The sequence below is a fragment of the Lissotriton helveticus genome, chromosome 8, assembly GCF_964261635.1.
Source record: "Lissotriton helveticus chromosome 8, aLisHel1.1, whole genome shotgun sequence".
NCBI lineage: Eukaryota > Metazoa > Chordata > Amphibia > Caudata > Salamandridae > Lissotriton > Lissotriton helveticus.
Window position 1 is genome coordinate 1,551,096,340 of NC_136069.1, and position 26,777 is coordinate 1,551,123,116.

Sequence of the window (26,777 nt, forward strand, 5' to 3'; positions counted from 1 at the left end):
GTTTTCCCTGTCCACCTAATGTCTCGCCACCTTCGTGGTGCCTGGATGAACGGTTTCCCACGGCAGGGGTGGGAGGGTGAGGAGCAAAGCTGGGTGGTCGTGATTCCTTCACATTTTTGCACACTTTAAAGATTATACGGTTTATAATGTCATGTTTGTGTTTTTAGGGCCTGTCATAAGAGGTTTGTGTGTGTGTAGTGCCGGTCATGAGATTTTTGTGCTTGTATGGGCTTTCTTGTCTTTTTTTCCACAATTCATTATTGGAAGATCAAAAGAGTGTATAGGGGAAGGGGAGATGGGGAACATAAGGTACCATATGTGAAGCATTAATAATGTAGTGTAAGATGAAACAGAGCGATAGGCACATAGTGTGCGGTGTTCCCACGAGGCAGAGACCCTTGAAAGACAAGATAGGGCAATATCAAGGAGGACTCATAGTCCACATCTGTAGACAGAGTGGCCAGCGGGAAGGGGGGGGGGCAGGAAAATGGAACATGGCAAAAAGAAACGAATAGAGGAACACCAAACAGGGAGTCCATATCCAAACTCTCATCACACTCTTAAAGATTGTGCCGTCTGTAATGGGATGTTTGTGTTTTTAGGGCCTGTCATAAGAACTTTGTGTGTGTGTGTGGGGGGGGGGGGTCTGGCGGCTGTAATGAGATGAGATTTGTTTGCTTGTATGGCCTGTCTTGAGATCTTTGTCTCTAGGGGCTGCAGTGTGACTCCAATGAGACCCTTTGTGTTTGCAGTGTCCCTCATGGAATCTTTGTAATTTTAGTGCCTGTCATGGGATCTTTGTGCCTGTCGGGCCTGTTAACAGATGTTTGTAGGGCCTCTCGAGGAATCTTTCTGTGTGTAAGGCCTGCAAAGACACCTTTGTGCTGTATTGTCATCACGGGACCTTTGTCGCGCATGTCATATGCATACATGCCAACATTTTAGGACAGGGACGTGGGAGATTTCAAATAAAAAATAGGGAGAATGAAAATTCCTCATTGACTTCTATCGTAGAAAATGCAATTTCAGGGGGGAGACAGCTAAAATAAAAGCCTTTTTGGCTTGAAAAATCTGTAGTCTCCCGGTGGAATCGGGCATATTGGCATGTATGGTCATATGGCCTGTGTTTGTAGGGCCTGTCTTGGGATTTGTGAGCGTGTAGGGCTTGTGATGGACTTCAGAGAGTGTCGCTAACTCCGTTGCTGATGGAGGGGGCCTGGGCGTCCCATGCCGCGAGCTCTCTGCTGCTAACGAGGCTCTCAGCCCCCAAGAGATTGATTTACGGCCTCCATCGACCCACTTGTTGGGCTGTTGACAAATGAGCTCTGCGGCCGGTCCGTACATGTGTGCTCGCCTCGCCCGTCCCAGCACCGCCAGGAGACCGCAGTAAACACGGCAACTGTTGCCCGGGGCTCGGGGTGCCTCACACATCTGCTCCGGTGTCAAGGAACAGCAGAGCGAGATGGAGACAGAATTGTGGTTGTTGGGGGGATAGTTTCACAAACATAGAAACAAGAATTGTGACGTCAGATGATGACCTCTAGGCCAGACCCAGTCTGACTGCCTCGGTTGTGCTTTTTCCCAAAAGACCCCGAGTGAGCTTTAAATGAAGTTACCTTGTACAGTAGTTTTGTTACTGTCGCAGGCATGTTATGGTGCATGCATTTTCATCTCTTCTCATGAAGACCTAGTTACTTAAACTATTACAGATCAACCCTTACACAGAGGTAGGCAAAGGTTGAGAATCTTTTCCCATGTATAGTGATTGCAATTTTCGTAAAACGTATTTGTATTATGCAAAATACATTTTATCAGTTGTCTGGGTGCAAATTGTACAATGAGGGCATACCTCGAGCACAAAAGTAACACAACATACCGATGGGAGACCGGTCAAATTGGAAAATGTCTCTCTGCAACAATTCTATGTTATCTGGTTGAACCAATCGCGTGTGTGTAAGAAATTATGAAAAAGGTGTGGGTGAGGAGAAATAAAATATGGGAAATGGGGACACCCTAAAAGAGTGATGTACGCAAGTTTTCAAGCGCATAACAAATATTTGGCCTGGGGCTGCACTCCTCCTCCCTGACCGTACCCTTCACCCATTCATGCATTGTGGCCTCTCGTGCTTGAGAAAGCTTCACCTGAAAGCCGCCCACCTCTCATGCTTAGAGGACTACATGGGAGGCACCCTTAAGTGTTTAAATGCACCCCTCAGATCCCCACATACTTCTGTTCATCATTTTCATAGGGCGTCTCAAACACTTTTCAGTCTCCTTTTATTGCTTTTGAGGTGTGGCCTTCACAAATTGTTAAAATGCACCGTACCTCGCCAAGGCAAAATGGCTGAAAGGGGCTCATTAAAAGCAGAAATTTGGCTGGAAGTGTTTAATGTAATGGGGTTTGTTTAAGGCCGACATCCTGGGAGTTTAATTAAATAAATTATTTAAACAGTAGTGCAGACACTCTTCTCAGAATTGGCTGAATTGTGTCTGCTGCAATTTGAATCTTTTTTGGTTAAGCCACATTTGGTAGGTAGGAAGGTATCTGAACAGGAACAATTGATCTCCAGGGAATGCTAGGTTTCTTATAATACTGTGATGAGCAACTACATGTAGACTCTACTTTTGGAGCAAAGGCAAAGTCATACTTGCTACAACTGGTTACTTTATTCTCCTGCAGTTCGAAGCTGCACTGTGAGGTTCACTTAAAACAGAGCAATTATGCCAAGTACATGGGTTGGTCTGGGAAATGAAGAAACGATGTCTCTATGTCCCAAGTTGTACCAGCACAGAATTAAACTTCATTGTTTGATATTTAATACGGCTGGTTGTCGAACCACCAGATCAACCACTTTTTTTAGGACAGCGCAGAGATCAATGCGACCTATTATGCAACATGCTAGCATTATACAAAGAATGGGCTTGGGGTCCACCCCTTTCAAACACTTTGGCTTTTTTCAGCCATCCTCTTTCAGGCATTGGCTGGAAATGGTGCCATTCACAATTCTGCTCAGCCCAGTTTCTCCCTCTAACTCTAATTTCTCAATGTATCCTTCCACTTCCACTCCAATTGTTGCATTACTCTTCATGAGGGAATACTTTGCAACTGTAGCACTCTTTCCCCTCCTGCTGGTTCCCTCCCATGTTTTGAGCTAATGCATGGGGCATGTCTTAGCACATTAAACCCAGACCTATTGACTTTGGCAGTTTTTTTTATGGTCTGGCTTAACAGCACAGTTGTCGCCAGACAATTATGTGAACATCGCTAGAGAGGGGCTTTGGCCCCGCCCACATGTTGGGAGTCAGGAGTACATATTTTGACTGGGCAGAATGAGTGTGCTTCCACAAAAAAAAACTTACCCTCCACACAGCTGTGATCATTGTGTTTATTTATCCAGCTGTGTAAGCTTGATCTTTCAGGGCCGCACACACATGACATTAGAATGCCATGAAAGTGTCATGGATAACTAGATAATTTATGTGGTTTGTCTCTGGCAACTGCACAGCTGGGAGCAGGGCAGTCATTAACCTACATGGATTTTTAGGTCTGGCTTAACCGTGCAATTGTCACTTTGCTTTTTAACCTACACCAATATTATTCTACAGTTCTTTGCTTCCACACAGATACATATCCATGCCAATGCTATTTACTTGTAAATCTTCACATTACCATACAACATTCCTTTGAAGCCAGATCTATTGGCATTACTAACGCATATTGCTTTTTGGGGGAGATAAGCTGCATGATAAGTAGGTGCTCATGTAAGGCCTAAGGTCCTCACCCTGTAGTCACAGATGTTTTTTTTTAATTTTTTTTATAGAAAGAGATTGTGTGATTGCACCTGGATTCATATTTTCTGAAAGGATACCACTGCTTGAACTTTTTTTTGTATTGCTAGTGATATATTATCAGTGTCATTTAGACATAGTGCACCATGTTGATTTCCAAGCCTAAGCCTCGATGGTTCCACTTCGGCACCCCTGCAAATTAATCACAAAAGAGGACGCCCTTGGCAGTTCAGTGAGCTCACATTAGTATCTGTCTCCTCTGTCCCAGGGACACCTGCAGTAATTCTCACCTGGGCTACTCACTTGTTTTTGAGTCACAGGGCCGGAGAACCTGCCTGGCTCTGTGGTTTTCCAGGTGACATCAGAACAGGGGAGTGGGTGTTCCGGTTCTTTGCCAGTATGGCCAACATCTTTGGCAGCTCACCCTTTCCTTTTGTGCAGACCAGGACTTACAGTGAGTCATTTTTCTTCATCAATTGCAAATCATAGTCTAAACTATTTTAGGAAAACACTAATGTCAAAATCTTAGCTCCGACATCCTATTCTTGGAAAGTTCCTTATGCACTAGCGCCAGGGATCACCGGTTTAGATGTGCATGGAAAATTCCTTTGTCACTACTGACGCGGATCACAAGGTGACCTTTGTCACTACTGGCGCGGATCACTAGGTGACCTTTGTCACTACTGGCGCGGATCACTAGGTGACCTTTGTTACTAATGGTGTAGATCACTAGGTGACCTTTGGCACTTCCAGTGCGGGTCACTAGGTGACCTTTGTCACTACTGGCGCGGATCACTAGGTGACCTTTGTTACTAATGGTGTAGATCACTAGGTGACCTTTGGCACTTCCAGTGCGGGTCACTAGGTGACCTTTGTCACTACTGGCGCGAATCACTAGGTGACCTTTGTCACTACTGGCGCGGATCACTAGGTGACCTTTGTTACTAATGGTGTCGATCACTAGGTGACCTTTGGCACTTCCAGTGCGGGTCACTAGGTGACCTTTGTCACTACCGGCACAGATCACTATGTGCTCTCTGTCACTACTGGTGCGGATCACAAGGCGATATTTGTCACTACTCGTGCGGATCACTAGATGACCTTTGTCACTAATAGCGCAGATCACTAGGTGACCTTTTTCACTACCGGTGCGGATCACTAGGTGGCCTTCCAATCATGCTCAGCTAATGCTTCTCACCACAAGCAGCCTTTGAGCTTGGACATTTTGAAGGGACCTAAAAGTAGGCTTTGTCTCTGCTGGCAGTTTTTTCAGTGTAATGAAAGGAAAATTGACATTTGTACATGTATGTCACAGTGGCGGCTAACACAACATGAAGGTGGGGAACGGACGTGTAGGCAGACTGGGGGTGGGGAATGGAAATTAATAATAACAAATTAAAAAAAAAAAAATCGCTGCAGCCTCCGACGCCTGTCGGGGAGCTCTCCCAGCAGTGTTGGGAAGTCAGAGGCTGCTCAGCCAATCCTGACGCTGCTCTCCTGTTGGGAGAGCAGCGCCAGGATTGGTCTGAGTGGTCTGGTCTACCGCTCAGGGGAAACATCACTTATAACGCAACTTTTACCATGCGATGCTTTTACATCGCAACTTTTACAACGCAAACCATTACAACGCATTGCGCTGGGGGGCGCTCTAGGATAGGGAATATATTTAATTTACTATCCAACACCTTCCCTACTATCCACGGGGACTGGAGTTGGAATAGTAAATTAAATAATTCACTATCCAGCGCCCCAAAGCACTATGCGTTGTAATGGTATGCGTTGTAAAACTTGCGATGTAAAAGCATGCGTGGTAAAGGCATGCGTTGTAATGTCGTACATCCACCGCTCAGACACTGCTGTGTAGCCTGTGGCTTTTCTCCAACCCAGCTGTGAACAGAGCTGGGTTGGAGAAATAGAAGTGCACATGTATGTTTGGCCAGCCAAACATACATGCGCATCGTAAGTGCCCACCACCTGCCTGTCATGGCCCAGCTCACCTTCATGCACATGAGAGCCAGTCACAGAAAAATAAAATTACATTGTTTCATTATTGTTTTATTTTTCTGTTACTGACTCTGACGAGTGAGGCGATGCTCCTCCGCCATTAAGGAAGAGCCGCCTCTGGTATGTCGTTGTCTTTTCCTAGTTGTCAAATCTCAGACTTGTTTTGATCTTGTCAAGCTTTGCATCCAGCAGCTTGTGTTTTTCCAGCTACTTTATTAGGCTCTGAGAGCAGTGGGGCGACGCTCCTCCGCCTTAGTGGAGGAGCCGACCCTGCCTTAGCGCCCTCCATAGTGGGCTCAACCTCTTCTTAAGGGCCCTTGAACACTGGTGCGGGCCTTTTATGACCGGTAGAGCACACTACGGCAGGGTCTTAGGCTATATTCATATCATTGTAGAAGGGTGGTGAAAGCGTGTCTCTTCTCGAGTACACTAAATCATGCAGTAACTGTGCACCTCTTTTCTCACAACCCAGCTATGCCTCCAATTACTGGTGCTTGCTGCTGACCCTTTACCGTACTCTGCTGCCTTTTGGCAATGTTCGTACAATACAACTACCACAAACATGCATACATACAGGGGCGTCACACAGGCCCCCGCAGGCCCGCGGTGCAGGTGGGCCCCAAGCTCCAGGGGGCCCCCTCGGCACTGCACTCTGGCCGGAGAGCTCCTGATTGAGCCCTGAGGGGGCCCCTCTACATACTGTGCAGGGAGCCCCCCTCAGTTTTCATTACGCCAGTGCATACATAGATACAACATGCATATATACATACAGTGCCTAATGTGTAGCATTTGTAAAAATAAGTGGAAGTGAAACTTGAAATCCCCATGGGGTTTATAACTTTTTACCGGCCCCATCGGGATTTCCGGGAGCGCTGGGATTGGGCATCGCGGCTTAATTTGATTGCTTTTCTGTTTTTTTTCTTCTTCTAAGTACGGGCGTCCAAAGTTTTTCGTAGGAGCCGTCACCCGCGCTACTGATGAGTCTTGCCCTTGCCTAATCTTGAATTCACCTAATTCCTCTTGACTCAACTCCCCTACTCTTTTCTCTCACTCTTGCAGGTTCTTTTTCATCTCTGCTGTTTCCTCTACCTCTTTTCACTGTTTTCCTAGCTTTCACTGCCTCATTTTTTCTGCCTTTCCATCACTTGCTCTGGGTCAAATTCTGATGATGAAAAATAGGTCCTGGGGCTCAGTCACGAGTGTGGGCCGGTGCCCACAACATGTAAACACAGGCACAAATTAAGTCCCGGGGTTCTCCCATTCAGATGTTCTGGGGCCAATGTTTCACTTCCAGGACGTCCTAAAGGGTGGAGGAAACTTCAGATGAGAAACAGCTTATGGACTGTAACTCGCATACTGTACATCTCTGTGAAATGTTTAGTCTTTCTGGACGATCTTCTTGTGAGTTCTGCGTGTTGTTTATCCCTGGGCCCCGCCCCATCCATCAGACTTGGAACCCTGCACCTCCGCTCGAGGCTCTTACGTAAATAAAGAGGTTTCAGCCAAACGTAGATCAAACCCCTGGCAGGTACACTGGTGCTTAGATGAGAGCTTGCTCTGCTCCAGCAGATGACATCACCCCTCCCCTCCCCCAAGGGGATTCCAAACTCACAAAGAAAAGTTCTTGAATTACTCAACACAATATTGAGGCGTGGCCTTGGAGCCACAAGCGGCTTGACATACCTTGAAATGGATTATTGTGATCGCTTCGTGTCGCTGCCAAGGGTCTGAAAGGAAGCATGCACTTCATACATACAGGTTCTGCAGGCCTACCGTGCAATGGATGCTGAAGCTGGTGTTGAGTGCAATGGTGGTTTTGTTCTCCAGTTACTGCAGGGCTTGCATCGCAGGTCTCATGAGGTTTGCGTTGGTTCTTGAGTGCCGTAGTAAAGGCCTTCTACCCTCTGCTGTGGTCAGTGTCGAATTAGAACATCTTGAATCTGATGTTTCTGCTCGAAGTGGGAGTTTTTAAACGCTTACTGTTCCCACACTGTGGTGCAGGCATCTTCGGAGGAACAGTTAGTGGCGTTGGGCCTAGGATTTCTAGATATTAATTTGAAGAGTGAAAATGTAGTGCTATTAAAAATAAGTGGAAAAGCATTGGCCAAAGCAACAGGTCTCAGTAAGAAATTGGGTTATTAGTTGAGAGTATTGGAAGCACCACTGAAATCCTTGTCAGGGTGAATCTCAAAAGTCACAAAATTAACCTATGCTCGTTCTCAACCCCTCGCTTTGAATCCACACCACCCCTTTGAGAGCTCCACTGGCTTCCCAGCCAGAAGCGCTTCCAGTCCAAACTCCTCCACACTCATTCAATTCACTACACAACACGGGACCCGCATACCTCACTTCCACCAACCCACCAGACAACTTCGCTCACCATCACTCTCACTCCCACCCACACCGCGTATCCATAGAAGCAGAACAGGTCAGTCATTCTCCTGCCAAGCTGCCAAATTCTGGAACAACCTCCCCCAACACATCAGGGCCTCCTCATTCTTTTCTTGAATTTTGCAAGATGCTAAAGACCTTGCATTTCAGTTAGTCTTCTTGTGGGAGCATCAAGACTGCCTGTACTCAGGCCCAGCCTCACCACACACCTACACAACACCTGGATACCCTCACAGGTGACAAAAAGAGCTCTACAAGTCCACTTTACATTTCATTATATTCTAGTGATTCGTAAACTGTTGGCACAATGATTGCTGTTGCCCACTAGTAGCATTTAATATACAGGCCCTGGGTACAGGTACTACCGTTTACTAGGGACTTTGCAAGTAAGTTAATTGTTCCAGTTAGGTGTAGTCCAATGTTGCTATGCTTTAAAGAGAGAGCACAAGCACTTTAGCACTGGTTATCAGGGTTTAAAGTGCATAGAGTCCTAATGGCAACAAAAACTAGTTCAGTAAAGTAAGGAAGTGAAAGAAAAACGTTTTGGAGAGTTCCACACTAAGGTTGTCGGGTCAACCTGTCTCACTACTGTTAAAGATGTAATGGCAAAGCTAATACATCTGACATTTTTGTTAGTGGAAGTGTTTGAATTTCTTGGGTGACTGTGTGTTGCTTCCCAGTTGTCTGAGAAAGAAAAAACAATAGTGAAGCAACTGTCGTGTCTATAAAATTTGCTAGCTGGAAGTAGCGCCTCTAGGTTGAATGGACTCCATTATCCAAGTTAAGCTGGACCCTCAAAGGAGAGTGTTACCAAAAAGAGTAATAAGATTTATTTTGCACTTTAAAAGAATAAATATTGCACAGTTTGACAATGGGCCAATATTTCGAGTGCAGCTGTAAGAAAGCATATGTGTGAGCAGCTCTTAATTTTGTAAACAAAAAAAACTGTAAATCCAGCAACATGTTATCAAGACAACAAAGTAAAACAGGTGAACTTGCAAGAGCCCTTCATAAATTGCCATAGCCTGACATAAAGACGAACAACCATAAACCTGCAAATAAAATGTGTAATGTCAGTAATTAAATACAACAAACACATATTGTCCCTGAACAAGTCATGTTACTTTGCAGTCTAACAAAATGACTAGTTCAGAAATGTCACCAATAGGAAAGCTATTGGGCCAAATTCAACAATACACAAACTGGACATGGCCTTGGTCTTGATGGACAGCCCACCCAAGCATTGGTAAACCATGACAAACTCATGAAAGCCAATTGTTGAAGGGGACGGACTCAAACCACACTCTCTGTACTACTTACTTCATGTACTTTTTAAAATGAGTGTTAATGTGGAGTCACAAGTTGCTAAAGCTCTCTGTAGCCAGACTTAAAAAGTGTTCCCGGTGCAGAGGTGGAACATATATATCAGAAATTATACAACAGGTATAAGAACATTATGGTATGTAGCCTGAGACATATCTAAAGAACTAAAGCTCAAAACACATTTAAAAAAAACATTTGTAAAATGTTTTACTTTTTTCCCCCAAGCTGCATAGTTTCACATTATCCTGACATCCGATAGTCTTTGCTTCTACGTTTCTGTGCATTGCAATTGTGTCTCTAGTAAAGCAAAAACATGACATGACAACTTTTAACATTAAACACACATGAGACTCATAGGCAAGTAGCATTTCTTTTAGTTATATAGGTTTGCCCTTTAGGTTCGATGCAGTACGAATTCGTACATTTGGCCTTGAGGCAAATTAATTTAATGATAACCTTAGATGATGATGATACAGTGTACCTTGCACAATTGTCTCTCCCTCTGCTTCATTCTACTCCAAGTGTAAGCGCCGCTGCACAGTCGTAGCTGCACCAGAAGTGTATTGCGGTGCTCGTTACACTATGCACCAAAGCGCTTTATGCATAGGATAAACGCATAAATTCACAACCTTCCAACTAAACACAAAAAAATATGGAAGAGCTCACGAGTTCAGTACCTCACTTCTCTTCACTCTGCTCTTTGCTTAAGTGCAGCGGCCCATTTCCGGATAAGAGCACAACTGTGGTCATGGTGCACAACACCAGAACACTTCTCACCTAAGCCACGTTGCAACTCAACATTCTCCCAGCAAAGCATTTCCTGCGGTGCAGTGTGCACTCGGCGCCTCCTCAGGGGTATAGAGGCTACACGAATGTTGGACAATGGAAAATAAAGGAAGGACTGGCCTGTTCAAAACATTAGAACAGCAGTTTTTAAGCTGGAGTCCACGATGCAAATTAATAAAGCATGTATACATAAAAAGCAAAACTTACAATTAAACATTTTTAAACGCTTTTCAAATGTGAAGAAATTTGAAACTGAAGGATAGAAATTAAGTTGGTATTCTTAGCTTGATCTGTGGGAACTGAGCAAGTACAGGATATAGTAACATGGGTGATTGGTGGCCTCAACTGAAGCACTAGAATGTGTAAACAAATCGAGAGCATGCATTAGGAGCAAAAAGGCGAAGTGATAGTTTAAGGTCTAGTATTCTGCTTAATCTTTTAGAAATAAAACCAACAATGAAAACGCTTGAACCTTCCCATTAAAAATGTGCATTTCTTTTTGTCTTTTCCTTGTGAACTAAAATATTTCATAATTGGTGTAGTTGCTTAAAGTTCTTGTATTGCTTGGAGTGTAACCCATTCAAATGAGAATGGCAGGTGTCCCCGGGTTCCAGTAGCCATTTAGTGAGGTCCACCGATGTCAAAGGGTTAAGTGTTTCTGCGTTAGAGCATATTCTTGTCAAGTGTTCACCACTTAATTAAATGGAACAATAAACTAAATCAGCTGTACTTTTTATTGGTTTTGTAAAGTGGTGTAACTAAGCTGTTTTGTGGTGGGGCGCCTTTATAGATGTATTATGAAGAGAGAAAATATAATTATGAATTATGGTCAAGTCAATGTATCTGCTTTTATCGCATTTAAAGGAATGACTCGCTGTGTGTATCGTGTTTTTTCAAGTGTATGAGTGTAAGAACAATGGATTAAAAAATGGTTTCGAAATGATTTGTTGTTGCTCGTATTAGGAGGCTTATGATGCCTGAATGTGATATGAAAGTGTTAGTTATTAATTTGTTTGACTATATATTTGTCTCAGCAAATGTTTAAGAAAAAATCACCTACTTTTTGTATGTCCGTTATCACATCTAAATGGTCCCAGGCGAATACAGTGAAAACGTACAAGACGAGACTCGAAAATCGAAATCCTACTTATGTTTTGGGTGCTGCCTCATTAATGTTGGTGCAATAGAGTGAGGACCTGCACCTTACTTAACCCCTTGGATGCGGCAGTAATTCCGCTGCGGCGCTAGTGGGGAGGGGGGCCGCGTGGTGCTGCCATGCTCGTGATAGAACCACTCCGTCACGAGCCGCGGTGGTGCTGTGCTTGTGACGGAATGGTTCCGTCACGGCCCCGCCCGACTAATAGAACGCTCAGCGCAGGCGCAAAATCAGCGCCGCGTAGGCGCAGCAGCCGGGCCATGACGAAACTATTCCGTCACCAGCACAGCACCACCGTGGCTCGTGACGGAATGGTTCCGTCACGAGCATGCAAGGGGTTAAAGACGATTGCTGAACAGTGCATTACTGTTAAAGTTTAGTGGCACCCTATTGTGTGAGTGTCCTCCCACAGGTAGACGATTATAACCTGTACATAGCGTGCTCATGGAGATCCTACTTTCTGAGTCGCGTATTGAGTGCCTCACTATTCTGACTTCACATTTGTCATTTTTGATCTTGTTTATGACGTCAATGGTAAAGGTAATTTTGTGGACTGCTCTGCTGGTGTATTCACACGTGTTTTCTTCCTTAAGTGTTTTTTGAATAAAGACTGTGACATTATCATCCTTTTTTAAGATGTGAGAAATGCTAGCCCTACTGCCTTGAACTGCATTTTATTTTTGCGTCATCCTATGAAATCAATATAAGGAATTTAGGGTGTATGTGGTTTCCATTTTTTCTTCCAATTTTTCAAGGGTAGGTAGACCCTGAGGTCTGTGTTTTGCACCACACTGATGTTATTTGCCGGTTAATGTGTAATGTAGCAAAACCATAATTCAAGATCTGTAGAGGTTAGATGTGTAATTTTTAAAATAAAACAAGCAACATCTTTATTTCTTCTTTTTGAAAATCATACAATTGATCGCAGGGGTGGATAGACCGACATGACTAACTTTTGTGGTAGTGTGTAAAAGACCATGATTTTCAGTAAAAACAAAAAAGCTAGTTTCCCGCTCATCGGGTATCTATTTAAAGAGATATCGTAGCCCAGTCACCAAAGCATTGTGAGTATGGTCAGTAGCACCACAGGAGGACTCTTTTACATACTTTTACATGCCTTTGTGAATCGGTACCAATGTCCATCTCCTTACTGGTAAAAATGCAAAGATGGATGGTCTTTTCTATCTGTACTAATTGTATATGAATAATCCCATTTTAGATGTTTTTGGGCAAATTCACAAAGACATGTAAGAGTACGTAAAAGATTACTACAACTGCACCACTTTACATACTCCAAATTGTCTTTGTGGATGGGGCCCGTAGTCTTTCCAAAAAGCTCCTCCATGGAACCTGAGTTATGCAGATTTTATTTTCGTAATGAGTTTTGCTCAGCCTCCCCCTGACTCAGTCACACTCTGAGACAACGACGGACAGAGCGGGGTCTCACATATCCTGAGCCAGGTCCAGGAAGAGGTGAGGTCCACTCCCCGGACACCCTGGTACTAAGTCAACCAGGTGCCGAAGAGAGGAGTTTATACAGTACGAGGAACATTATATCCTTTACTGGTTTTCACTTGTGTGTTTTTTTGTATAATTTTTTCACATTTGACCCACCCATAAGCAGTAGCATATATATAGAACGGAGACCCTGACGAAAGCCTGGGGAACTATCCCGTTGTGGCTGAAACATGTTGGTCTCTTCGCAGCTATTTGTGAGGACTGCGATGACGATGTTATACTGTTCTTGTTTTTAAAGGGGAAGGGGCTAACGTCTATTAAAACTGGTTTTTGTTAAGTTCCCTATCCTTTTTTTAATCACCACTTATTCGTTTTTTGCACTGCACTTTCCCATCGTATCAACATCATGTGGTAGTACCGAGTGATTGTGGGTCGCTACCCCGAACTGGCTATCAGGGTATGCTGGTCTCAATGATCAAGAGACACAATACCCGATAAGGATTACCAAATGAGAATATTGATTCATACAAGACTTTTGATGGGAATCCTTAACTAGGGGTGACTTACGCTTACTGGTGCTTCACATTTTGTGATATGGTTTGTTAGATTTACTGTGTTTGTCCCCATGTATAATGGACATGGATACAAAGGTATAGAATCACTATTGGATTTCTAATTAGACCCCTAAGTTTGTTGTTTATTAGTTATGAAAGACTTTGACAGAATGTTCCCTATAAAAATGTTTTTATTCAATCGGGTTCAACCATAAAAATTTCGATACTACTCTTTGTTTTAGATAAACATTTTAGCTGTTTCATATTGCACTAGTTCGCCACAGAAATGGATAAAATGAAACAAATTAGACAAAAATACAAGTTACAAACAATGAACCCAAATGGGTCTTGTTTACATAGTGGTCATCCTGAACATCTGGCCTGGATCCGGCAATACTGGACCTGGTTGTGTCAAAGCCCAGTCTATGTTCATTATGAAGAGTTCTTCACAATGTATCTTCCAGGCTGTTGAGCTGTCAAGCCGTACCTAAAAACCACCAAATATATTCAGTGTGTGTGTATTATATGCAAAGTACATCGTGTTTTCAAGTAATGGCGTACCAGTTTTGGTCCGCCTCCTTCACGTTTGACCACCAGGGAATGTGACTGCTTGGGGCAAGCCACATTGGTGGAGCCAACGCTACAGGTAGCTAAGACGTGCAAGGGGCTGAGTAGGGGGGTGCCTTGCGCCCCACCCCTCCCCCCTCCCCCAAGAAACCCTTGCACATCCTGCAGATACTTAGTGAAATTCCTCCAATCAGGAGACCTGAGAGAAGAGAAGTTGGGCTGCACCTTCACAGCAAGGGGGGGGGGCACAATCCTACTGAAACCCATCCTGACTCTTCAGAACCATTGGCACTCCTTAGATCTTCTTAACCCTTCGCAGGCATAATGTTTAATCTGAATTTATCCTCTAAGTTGAGCGTTAGGGAAGGTGGCTTAGGCCATCATTGGCCGTGAATACCATGCAGAGATACAAAGGTACATTTTAATGTGCTTATGTTCTGCACTAGTGAAAAATAATGTATGTGAAAAGCTAAAACATTAGCTAGGCATGTTCGTAAGGATAGCTTGAATGGTGGTGTTTACATATTTAATTATTTGCATTGACAATCGGTTCTTTAGTACGTGGGAGATGCACCATTCAGCAAATTGTGCCCTTGGCTGCCTAGTACGAGCACAGGCTCTCCTCTACATCCAAATCTGCGTTTCTGGTTGGCCCTTTAGTGCTTACCTGTGGCTCCTACATTGTGAACCTTGACCAAGAATCTTCTTTCTTCCCTGGGCTAGGGGATGCATAAGGTTGGCTGCTTGCCAACAGAGAAGTGCATTATGCTTTATTTGGTATGTGGCAGACCTGCAGAAGGCTTAGTCATTCAGCAAAGATTAGCGAGATGTGACCGAAACCCAATGCTAGTAAGGTGGGAGTGGTGCCTAGTAGAGGGGTGTTACTATCAATGGTGCAGAAGATACAGTGGCACCAGAGCCCAGGGCTGTACTAGTTCCTAGTCCGCATGGGACGGGGGCCCATTACCCATGTTTGCACTAGGACGCGTAGGCGTAACACCCTTGATACACCACTATGGACTCTCCATTGCATTCTTTCAAGCCCAAATTCTTCCTCTGAAGAATAGACACTTGCATGTCTGCTCTGAATTTCAGTCCCTAAATAGATACTTGGGAACATATATGTAGAGATTATAGCTATGCAGCAAAGTGGGACATGTGCATCACCAGATGTCTCACCCGCTTACTAGGTCACTGTGCTGGAAAATCAGCTTTTCGCAGCTTGTGTGCATACTTAGCAGGCCGGATTTAATTGATGCAGAGAGAAAAATGAAATATCATTCGCTAGTGATCTCATTACCAGATGTATTTTCTACTTCCTTTCAGACACCGGGCTATTGTAGTAGAGCGAGGAAAAAATATATATATTGTCAAGAAAGAAAAGACAGCACTCCGGGAGCGCTTTCCAATTAAATACATTTTGGAAAGCATTTCAGAGTGCCTTTTATTCTTTCTTGACGACAAAGGAAAGCTGGTTTGCAGTCTAAAGTACGCACTGGTGGTCGCACCCCTGACGCAGCACCGCGGTGATTTGGAGCCCGCCGACACCCCACCATATCTGTTGTGTGTGTGTATAGGTATACAGTCTTTAGTCTGGCCCATATGTTTCAGGTTCTTGCAATGTAATGGAAGAATTAATATGCAAATATGATCATAAAAAAAGGCATTGTGTGAATAACAAACAGGTGGAAAATATTTTTAAAAAAAGGTATCTAAAAAGGTATCTTACAAGTTGGGTACAATCACAGATCTTTGTGGAGAAAAAAGATGGAAAACCCGAGTAATGTGCATAGTTAATGCATACTTGACTTTAATGTGCTGAGTTTGTTAGGACTGCATATTGAGTACACCATGTCCTCGGGGAAATGTGTATTCTGGCGAGGACAAAGGAGGAGGGCAATTGTTAAACCGATAATTTATCATTTGTCCTCCTGCCACGATGATTATTGCGGGAAAACATAAAATAAATACGAGAACCTCCATTATGATAACACTTGTGACTCCAGCTGGCTGGGAGGGAGTGATGGAGCCTCCTCCAGACAATGCCTCGCTTGAAAGAAGCCGGTTCCAGTTCCACCGGACTCGGACTAAGATAGCGGATGAATCATCCTGCCTCATCCTATCCCTTCTAACATTCTCTTTGGTGCTTTGACAATCATAAGATCACTGGGTGTGGGAGCAGAGCTGGGTCATCTTGGGTAAACACCATAACAAGATGAAATATTGACTATTGTGGAGTTATTAGAGCATGGTGCAGGCTCTGAGGCCCACTTGGCAGATGCTGACCTGTGGCTGTTAGGTGTCCATCAGTTAAGGTGTCCATCAGTTAATCTGATCTGGTTTTCTGCTCTAGATAAAGCGCATACCTTTTATTTAGTTCACACATTGCCTGGTAGATATTCGAAGCAAGTACTATATCTTGTGTGGGGTTCTGTTCTTGTTTAAGGGAAGGCATGTACCTCCTAAGCTGGTCAGTTAGTGTGAAACAGCCAGGGCCCTAGGGTTAGCAGGAATGCTCTTTCTCTTGGGTCTGGGCATCCTGTTGCAGTTCTACTGGACTTTTATATTAGAGTAGTCATCTCTTAGTTCTTGCATTCTGTAAGACTTGGAGGGAGTTTGATAGGGGCTTCTACCAATGGGCGATATCAGGATAGAAGTTCTGAAGCCTTTCTCAGGAGCCACATTTCCATTTTGTTTATAGGTGTGAATTGCAGTTTATCTTCTCTCTAGTGTCCGCAGAAGAGTAAATAGCGGAGATAGGAGGGAATTCAGAGTGATCTGCAGCTGAATTTGAGGTTCAACAAACACCGTAAAGCAGAAGCTGATCAATACACCACAGCTGTTGTATCGCAGTCCAGCTCTGGACAGGTCAATTTCCGGTGGTACAATTCACTCCCACCCGACACATATCAAATGTAGCATAGTTGACAATTTTGGCTTCCAAGGACATCACTGTGGGGGCAGCACATGGACTTCCTCTATTAACATTCCATTTACCCCAGATCCTTTCCCACTTGTTGGGGCAGCCCCTTCTTTCATAAACCACCATCTCCATCACCATACACCGCTCCATGTCTCGTTTACAATCTCTAAGGAGTGGTGCGGACTCTGCCCCTCATAGACTGGCTATGTTGCGTTTTGCAATCGCCATACCTAGGGTTATCCAGTTTTGCTCCATACACCTCAAGTCCGTAGCATCCCACACATTTAGGAGGCACCACTTAGCTTAAAGAGTCAAATCACCACCACAGACAACGTTCATACACGCCACCACAGATCCCCAAAAGGGCTGAATCACTGGACAATCCCAGATGATATGGAAGAAGGACACACCCATGCCAACACTGTGGCAGGTCAGATCCATCCTTCTGCTTATTTTAACCATGGTGTTACAAGATAGGTAATCTCTATGGAGTATTTTAAGGTGCACCAGTCTGAACTCTCCTCTAATCGCTGCGCCTCTAGGGGAAGCCAGGGCCTCTGGCCAGTCCTCATCGACTAGACCGACCAGGTCTGCCACCCAGTTATCCCGGAACCGAAGGAGCATGTCCGGGGAGTTATTGATCAGCTTCTTATAGGTGAGGGAGATCGCTTTACAATAATCTAATTTCCAGTGGTGATAATTCAGGAAGGTCCTCCCCGGGGTGATCACCGCCCGAAGAGCGTTTCGGACTTGCAGATAACGGAAAATTTTACTTTTACTGATTTCGAACAAATTATATTTCACAATCATCGTCACAAATAGGCCCTAAAACATCCCCATAAACTCTCAAACTCTCGAGCTGCAGCTTCACATTTGCACTATCTTTTCTTCATCGGTTGGGGGTTGTTCTCTTGTCTCCAATAGTTACCTAAAATTAGGGCTCCCGGTTTTATGATCTTTATTTTATTATCATTTCCATCTGCATTTGCCCATATTTCTTTTTTGGACATCTTATTGGTATTTATCGCGTTTTAGCAAATTAAGCAGCCACGTATAGCAAAACCCTACACTCACAGCTGCAAATTGGCGTTATACTACAAATATATGTTAGCATTTGCTTGTATTTAAGGAAATCTTATCCTGTTTTTTAACTCCCCATGCGGTCTATCTGCTCAGGTTTTTCCTGGAGTTTATGAAAGACCACATGGAGATTCTCACAAGAACCACACTTTTCAGTATTTTTCCGCTTTTAAAAAATAAACACATACAAGAAACACATTGTTTTCTGTCTTTATTTATCTGTGAAAATCCGTAAAAACGGAAAACTGGAAGCCTTAGCTATAATTTATCTTGAGGACCGGCAGGCCAGGAATATTATGGTTATGGCTCTAATAAAATAGTGAGTACGACAAGTCATTCCAGCCAACAGAGCAATCACTTTGTCGAGTAGTATCTCAAACTTCAGAGCCGCGTCTGTTGAGGATGCATTCCCTTTTTCTGTGTAATTTCCATGAGGTCGGATTGCCTGCTGCACGGACAGTACCAATAACAACTCAAGTCCTTCATTTTTGCCAGCTTCATTTCACAATATTTATAAAGTTTTATTTCTTATAACAAAGGGAAGACCTATATTGCAGCAGAATAAAGTGCTCCCAGCGATCTTTACGTTTTAAAAACTTTTTGGGGGACATTTGGAACAGCTGCTTGGGTAGGAAGTGGTGAACATCAAGCTGTCAGATAAGGAAGATGCAGAGTGGTATAGTTGTCTCAGGGGTGGTGGAGAATTTGTCAGCTCAGATGCTGTCTCTGCTGGGGTTTCCTGGTTGATGGTTGATCTCAGTTGCTGAGTGCATTTTATGTATGATGAGCTGCAGTGGGATTTGAATGTGCTGTTCGCATCAGTGTAACACGGTCGTACAAATTAGGAGCTGTTTGATGCTTCTGACGCTCAAACCACAGTGGGGATATCCCATCTTACTTCCATGTTCTGATGAGAGCTTGCGTGCTCTCCTTGGAGAACTGAACTAGTAATGGGAGGAGCAGCTTCAGCTCTGCACCCCAGAGCCTTTGAGCTTCTCCCGGCTCAAACAAGTCCCTCTTGGTCTAGAAACTGTAAAAGAAAGACACAAGCCGAGCTTCTTTGCGATTCCAGTTGCATAGAACACACAGGGTTTGCTCCTGAATAGAAATTCTGCGCCGTCTAGAGGTGTTGAGATTTAAAAGCTAGGGTGGGTAGTGTTTCTTTAATGAACTTGTGGTTCTCAGGTGACCTTAGTTTAGATCCATTGATCTATATTGGGCAGAAGGTTTTCTTTATTTTATGTTTTTTTTAAATGAACCATTCAGGTTAACATCAAATACAGGATGTCTTGTAACCATAGTTGGCAGGGTATGCTCAGACGTGAGTCCCTTGCTCACTTTGCCACTGGAGACAAGCAAGCCGGGCTGAAGACGGCTGAAATGCCAGAAAACGGTCCTGGAAAGCTTGATTCCGGACCAGGGAAGACATGGCTTAGCAGTTCGGGCTGGACTGTTCCCATGAGGCACAAGGTCAGACTAATTTGCATATGGCCATATCTGAACAGGGTTGGCGGAGTGAGCTAAAGAACGGTGATGGATTAAACCCAGATCAGTTGACTGGGGGTGAGTGTTTGTATTGTCAACGCTCCGTCCATCACCACCTTTGGTTTATCTTTGTTCGCCCTAAGTTGGCAGACTATGCTCAGACGTGAGTCCCTTGCTCACTTTGCCACTGGAGACAAGCAAGCCCGGCTGAAGACGGCCGTAATGCCAGAAACCGGTCCTGGAAAGCTTGATTCCGGTCCAGGGAAGACATGGCTTAGCAGTTCGGGCTGGACTGTTCCCATGAGGCACAAGGTCAGACTGATTTGCATATGGCCATGTCTGAACAGGGTTGGCGGAGTGAGCTAAAGAACGGTGATGGATTAAACCCAGATCAGTTGACTGGGGGTGAGTGTTTGTATTGTCAACGCTCCGTCCATCACCACCTTTGGTTTTTCTTTGTTTGCCCTAAGTTGGCAGAGTATGCTCAGACGTGAGTCCCTTGCTCACTTTACCACTGGAGTCAAGCAAGCCGGCTGAAGACGGCTGTAATGCGAGAAACCGGTCCTGGGAAGTTTGATTCCGGTCCAGGGAAGACATGGCTTGGCAGTTCGTGCTGGACTGTTCCCATGAGGCACAGGGTCAGACTGATTTGCATATGGCCATGTCTGAACTGGGGTGGCGGAGTGAGCTAAAGAATGGTGATGGATTAAACCCAGATCCGTTGACTGGGGGTGAGTGTTTGTATTGTCAACGCTCCGTCCATCACCACCTTTGTTTTTTCTTTGTTCGCCCTAAATTGGCAGGGAATGCTCAGACGTGAGTCCCTTGCTCGCTTTGCCACTGGAGTCAAGCAAGCCCGGCTGAAGACGGCTGTAATGCCAGAAATCGGTCCTGGGAAGCTTGATTCCGGTCCAGGGAAGACATGGCTTGGCAGTTCGGGCTGGACTGTTCCCATGACGCACAGGGTCAGACTGATTTGCATATGGCCATGTCTGAACTGGGGTGGCAGAGTGAGCTAAAGAACGGTGATGGATTAAACCCAGATCAGTTGACTGGGGGTGAGTGTTTGTATTGTCAACGCTCCGTCCATCACCACCTTAGTTTTTTCTTTGTAACCTTTTTTGTCCAACTTAAAAATCTGCAAACCTGTTGTAAAAATAACAATAAGCATAAGGTTTCCAAGTGGCAGAGAATTTTAAGCATATGAACTGCTGTGGAAAAGCATCCTAGTTGGATTGTTGTCTAGAATCAATCCCTTCATGTTGCTAGTGCTCTGGCTGTATGTGTGTGTCCTTGACAATCTGGCTTGAAAGGCGCCAGGTGCTGACAGGAGGCTGCCTTGGTGCTAATGTTTCAGTCTGTTTATGATGCATCCCCGGTGTGCTTTATTTAATTGACTATCTCTGATCTCACCAGGGTTACATGAAGCCTCTGAAGCAGCCCGAGAACTCCTGCCTGTGCGACCCCGCCTTGGTGGACGAGATCTTCGACCAGATCCCGGAGCTTCTGGAGCACCACGAGCAGTTCCTCGAGCAGGTCAGCGACTGCGTGCAGACCTGGCACGAGATGCAGAAAGTGGGCGAGGTCCTGGTGCAGTCGGTAAGTGCAAGGAGCGCGTCTTCCTGAGAACCTGTCAATGTATGTTGGGTTTGGAGATTAATTTCTCTACGCAAGTCACAGCTGCAGTTGTCTTGCACCCATGATGCTAGCAAACACAGTTCTTTAGCATTTGCACCCATGTTTCTTTCAATGCTACCGGATACACGCCTAATCCAAATACACACCCAACCCATGATTTGCTCATGCCGGACTCACCAACCAAATGTACACGTTGAGCGATTTAAGTAAATTGTTTTTAGCTCTGCCCCTTCCGCCTATGTGAGGGATCTTTTAGTCACACATTCAAGAGTGTCTGAAAATCAAAGTGGAAAATGAAATGGAACGAGCAAAGTTGGAGAACCCCTACATCTCCATAATATCTGAAAAATGGGAGAGGAAAAGATGGGGTTTCAGCTTTTGATTGTTCATAGAGTGATTGGCGTCTTGGTCCAGAATCATCTGGTACCTGGATTATGTTGCCAGTGGGATTCTGGGTGCAGATCAGGACTACTGTCGCTAGTGAGGTGCAAGTTGGGCCAGTTATCACGAAGTTGTGTCTCCTGCAGATAGCTGAGAGGGTAAATTGAATGCAGAGTTACGTGTTCTTGGAGACGTTTACAGTCGCCAACGACGGAATTTACATTCCTATATACTAAGGTGCTTTATGATTTTAGTTCTAAATTAATCTACCAAATACACAGTTTTAATTGACTGTTGATGTATGGAATGTTGAAAGGTGGAGTTTCATAAATGGCGATGGCTCCTTGCCAAACACTGACATCTGAGAGGAAATATGGTAGAGATGTTTACTGTGCCAATAAAGATGATTTCTGATTCGGAATGATATGAAGGATGCAATGTTCTGCCCATTCTTCTCGTTTGTACCAGTTTATGGCAGTGGTTTGTCTCCCTGGCCCACTTTCTCTGCAGTATACTCTGATTTTGTGTCACACTCCTCAGTAACGTCAGACAAACTAGTATAAAATAAACTTAAATAGCTCAGTCAGTCAATCACTTACATTTGAGATCTGAGGGGGACCTGTGCTCTAACACTCAGCAGAGCTGTCTTTGCTTTTCATTCTTTGAAGGTCGATCGAATGAGCACAATTGATGTTGGTATCTGTAAAGTCTTTAATACAAAAATATGCAAAATGGCAAAACTTTAGGGACGAGTTACTTAGAAAAAAAAATCTAACTGGGACGTATAGTCCTGGAGTACAATGTCTCAGTTCCCGAATATTGGTCCAGTAAGTCACTCTTTTCATTTAAAACAGTAATGACAGAAAGTGACCATGCCAGTAAGGCTGCCACATATGTAGGTTATATTCAGACCTATGTGATCGGACTGTCTCCTCTGCCCTTATCTGTACTGCACGAGTTATGGTAATACCTTATGTAGTATTACCACGGCTGGTGACAGGGATAATTCCACGCAGACAAACATTTTAAATTTGTCCCTGTAAAAAGGGCCACAATTCAGGAATCTCATGCAAAAATCTGTCTGCTACCACAGTTTTCTGCATGTTATTCAAAGTTCCATAATGGATGCAGCAGAGTCCCCCAATACTATCATAACCTGTAATTAAGATTAAGGCTCCCTGTTTTCTGTTTTTACAGATTTTTACAGATAAGTACAGACAGAAAACAACGTGTTTTCTCTCTGTATTTATTTTTAAAAGTGGATACATTCAGAAAAGTGTGCTTCTTTCAAGTGACTCTCTGCACTATCTCTAATGACTTGTAGCCCAACACCTGAGCAGATGGACAGCATGGGAAATTAAAAAGCAGGATAAAATGTCTTTAAATAATGACATATGTCTACAGACATTTGTGTATAATGCTAATATTTAGTGCATGGATTGTTAGGTAAAATATTTGGCAGCTTAAATAGCTAAATCACGACAGATGAAAGGATGAATACGCATCTATCAGTTAAATAAATATGGAAAGGTACAGTTTTACATCATTTATACACAAAATAAATATGGATAAATACAGATAAAATGACAAAAATTAAATGTGGATAAATACAGATGGAAATGTTTAAAAAAAAAACAACCATAAACCGGGAGCCCTAATTAAGATACACCTGGGATTGGTAACACTGGGGGTGGTATTACCACAGGTGTAACACCACCCCACTTGCAATGTATACAAAACAGATGGATGGAAAAATTGAATTAATCTCAGCCACTGGGAATCACTCGTGCCGCGTCCCAGTCCATCGTTATGGCTGTGTCCAAACTGAGTTGGCATGGTGTGCAAAATAACGATGGATTGGGATGCGGCCCAGTGACCACCAGTGCCTGAGATTAGGTCAAGCATTCCATCCATCACTGTTTGGTACACTTATTGTGTTACCCTAAGTGGGACGGGTATGCCTATATGTGGGTCCCGTGCTCACTGTGTCACTGGAACCAAGCTGTACCCAGCTGATGAGCCCATAACTAGAGCAATACTGGTCCCGGGTGGCTTGTGTTCTGGTTTAGTCTGGAACCTGGCCTGGCAGTTCGGGATGGACTGTTCCTATTGGAGCAGAGTCAAGACTGATTTGCATGTAGCAGGGTCCAAACGGAGGTGGCATGGTATGTAAAATACCGATGAAGCTCGAGTGACTTCCAGTGTCTGAGTTAATTCAAGCATTCCACCGATCACTGTTTTGTATACCACTTGCGATGTGGGCATAAAAGCTGGGTGCTAAGGGAAAGTGTTCTTATTTCTGGGGGAAGTGCTAAATCCGTAAGAGACTCCACCAGCTGCATTACATGCAGTATGCTGCACCAGTGGTTGTAATTTTAATTCAGATTTAGAACTTCCTGCTGAAATCAGAACTCTTAACGGCGTGTTCATGTATATGCATCCTTCGCATATTGGTACCAGCGCACTCCTGTAGGTGATTGACGGTCAAACAGATTTATTAATGTAATGATCTTAGGTGCGGATTGAAAATCCCCTAAAGCACTGGTCCTGTCACAGGACAGTGTCTCCCTACTAGCATCCCTCCTCTTGGTACCCACTGGGTTTCCTAATGTCATTTGTTTTCACGAATTTATTTGGTCAGGATCATCAAGCAAAGCATAGTCAACTAAATCGGCTTGCTCTAAATTTTTCAGGCATTAATCTATTATCTCAAACCACTTTTATGCTCGTAATGAGGTGTTCATTAGTGCATTCAATACCTATTCCCCAATGCGTTTCGACCTGAAGCTGTCCTTCATCAGGAGTTGTCCTATTAACAAAGAAAGCCATGCATTTTTTTTAGACATTCATGTAATCATAATATGATTTTAAATATGTATTTCATCCTTCATAGTTTGTAATGTTTCTTAGTGCTAGTGGATGGTAATCACAGTATTATTCAAAGATGAACTGCGCACATGAAAGGTGATATAACCACGATGTTTTGTGTTTCGACATAGCCTGGATTTACAGTTCTCGTCGGGATTAATTTATGAACTGTTCTATTTCAGCGAGTAACTGTTGTATTATTAGCCAAGATCGGAAGATGAGATTACATAGTGTGCTCAGTTGGTACGTAATTACGTTAATGTAATACTAGAATTAAATAATGTTTAAAATCACATTTATGATTAAATGAATGTTTAAGAAATCGCATTGCTATTCTTATATTTCTATTACAACAGGCTCAGTGGAGATATACAAGGAAACATATTTACATTTTTAAGTGCACTTGAGATAAGATTTATTGTGCAGAACATGGGTTTAATCAGACAACTTTTTTTGTGCATTTAGGATAAGCAATAAATAACTACAGTATTCTGTAAGCGGTTGGTTACTCAGGTGAATGTTTAGGTTTTGGTATGGATTTTTTTAGGGGAAACATTAATTCTGTTTATACTTAATTACATTTTCTCTTTTTTAAACCTATGCTTGCTTACGCATGGTTTATATTTTATTATTATGCATACACTATATTATTTTTGTTGAAAGCTAATAATTTCTGGTCTACGTTGGAATATCTCTACCTAGAAGTGTGTGGGGTTTTGGCACTATTAGAGATTTAAATTCAGTTATTAATCGTTTCTAGATGTTAAATTGCGTAGCTAATTCTCGCAATAGTGGTTATTTGGGATCTACAACTATGGCAGACATTTCCTTGAAAAATGAAAGGGTGAAAACCACCCGGCACTCCTGCTGTTATTCCACTCATATCGCTGTATCACTGCAAAGGTAGGAAGGGGAATGATTTGTGCATGGTCTTGGTGAGAAATATTTTCAAGGACTGCTGGATCTTTGTTATACCTGGTTGCTGAAAAGTCAAGAAGTACAATTAATTTGGCTTCGTTTTGTAAAAAAAAAAAGTTCAAATACTGTTCGTCATGCCCTCGTAGGCATTAATTCTGACTTTGAAGGGTTTGCAATGTGCCCTTATGCCAAATTTACAATAACAAAGTTACGTTGAACCCCTGTTTATACCATGCCAGTTGTGACGCTTGAAGAACCGCGACGGGGTATGTTGAATGAGAAATTAACGTTTCTTGAGCTATTTAGATTGGAGTTAAGCAAGACACCTATTGGTTGTTTCCTTTAACATTAACATAGAGCTGGTTCTTCAAAGCTAGCTGCACTACAGGCTGATTTTTCCTGGAAATTGCTGAGATATGTTAATTGCAAGATTTTAGTTTTAGATTTGTCCTTAACATTCATATCTTTTACAACCAACGTTATATCTTAAATCTGTTGAAGCGGATGCTTCTGCTAGGAAAAAAGAGACACAAAATGTGGCCACGAAAATTCGCAGCTTATCCATTATAAAATTCTTAATACTCCGATATATATGTATATATATTTTTAAAAAAAAGTAAATTTACTTAGGTTAGCTACCTATTTTTCAGATCATGATGCAAAGTCATTGTGTTGTGCATGAAGTTCTGACCTTGAAACTTAAGTATGTTTTATTTAATTGCTTTATATCACAACTTCTTGAGATGAAGTTTAATATTACGCAATAGCTAGAGCATTCTCTATATTATATTATGAATAGTCGCAAAAAATCTTTTATAGTTATTGTAGGTGAATACTTCAATGTAATAGTTTTTGTAAGTATGTTGAAACCATGAAGCGTATATCTTTTTATACTAATTTAATAAAGCAGATTTTAAGGCCTACGGGATTTGGGAGTTTAGACAATTATTTTCAAATTAGGAGATTTTGCTTAATCTAAGTATTGTAAGAAGTTCTCGTCAACCATTGTTCTGGTCTCATGCTGAACCTTTTAGGAGAAAATAGGTTTTTCAACGGAGAAGGTATTCATCTGCAACTGTACTGATGTATAATTCACCACTACACCCCGTACTTGTCTGACCAATCAGCATGTAATTTCCTGCGCTTTGATTTTAGGGGCAACGTGATGTTTACTATATAAATTTCTTTGTAGAAACTTGCCAAGCACTTGGAATGAGGAGGAGAGTCGGTGAACACATTTTGGGGGGGTATCTGTTGAGGCACAATCTTAGCTCCAATGAACAATGGTGGGCATTAAAGAACATTTTTATTGCAGAATGACCACCTCGCACGCGAGATGCTGGAAGTAGGTAAGGGTGGACGAGTCTGGGTGAGACCAAGCCACTATTGGACATGACACAGTACAGTTTAACCTTGCATATCTACGTAAAACCTTTACATATTTTGAGGCAGATTG

The 26,777-nt window shown here is 43.2% G+C and overlaps 1 protein-coding gene across 1 annotated transcript in view; it reads left to right on the forward strand.

Annotated features, from left to right (window-relative positions):
* The window catches only part of ARHGEF17 (Rho guanine nucleotide exchange factor 17), a 611,927-nt gene that overhangs the window by 406,481 nt on the left and 178,669 nt on the right, over window positions 1-26,777 (forward strand). Inside the window, exon 3 of the mRNA XM_078658552.1 lies at window positions 20,933-21,115. Coding sequence (XP_078514678.1) covers window positions 20,933-21,115 — 183 coding nt within the window. The remainder of the gene's footprint in view (window positions 1-20,932; window positions 21,116-26,777) is intronic.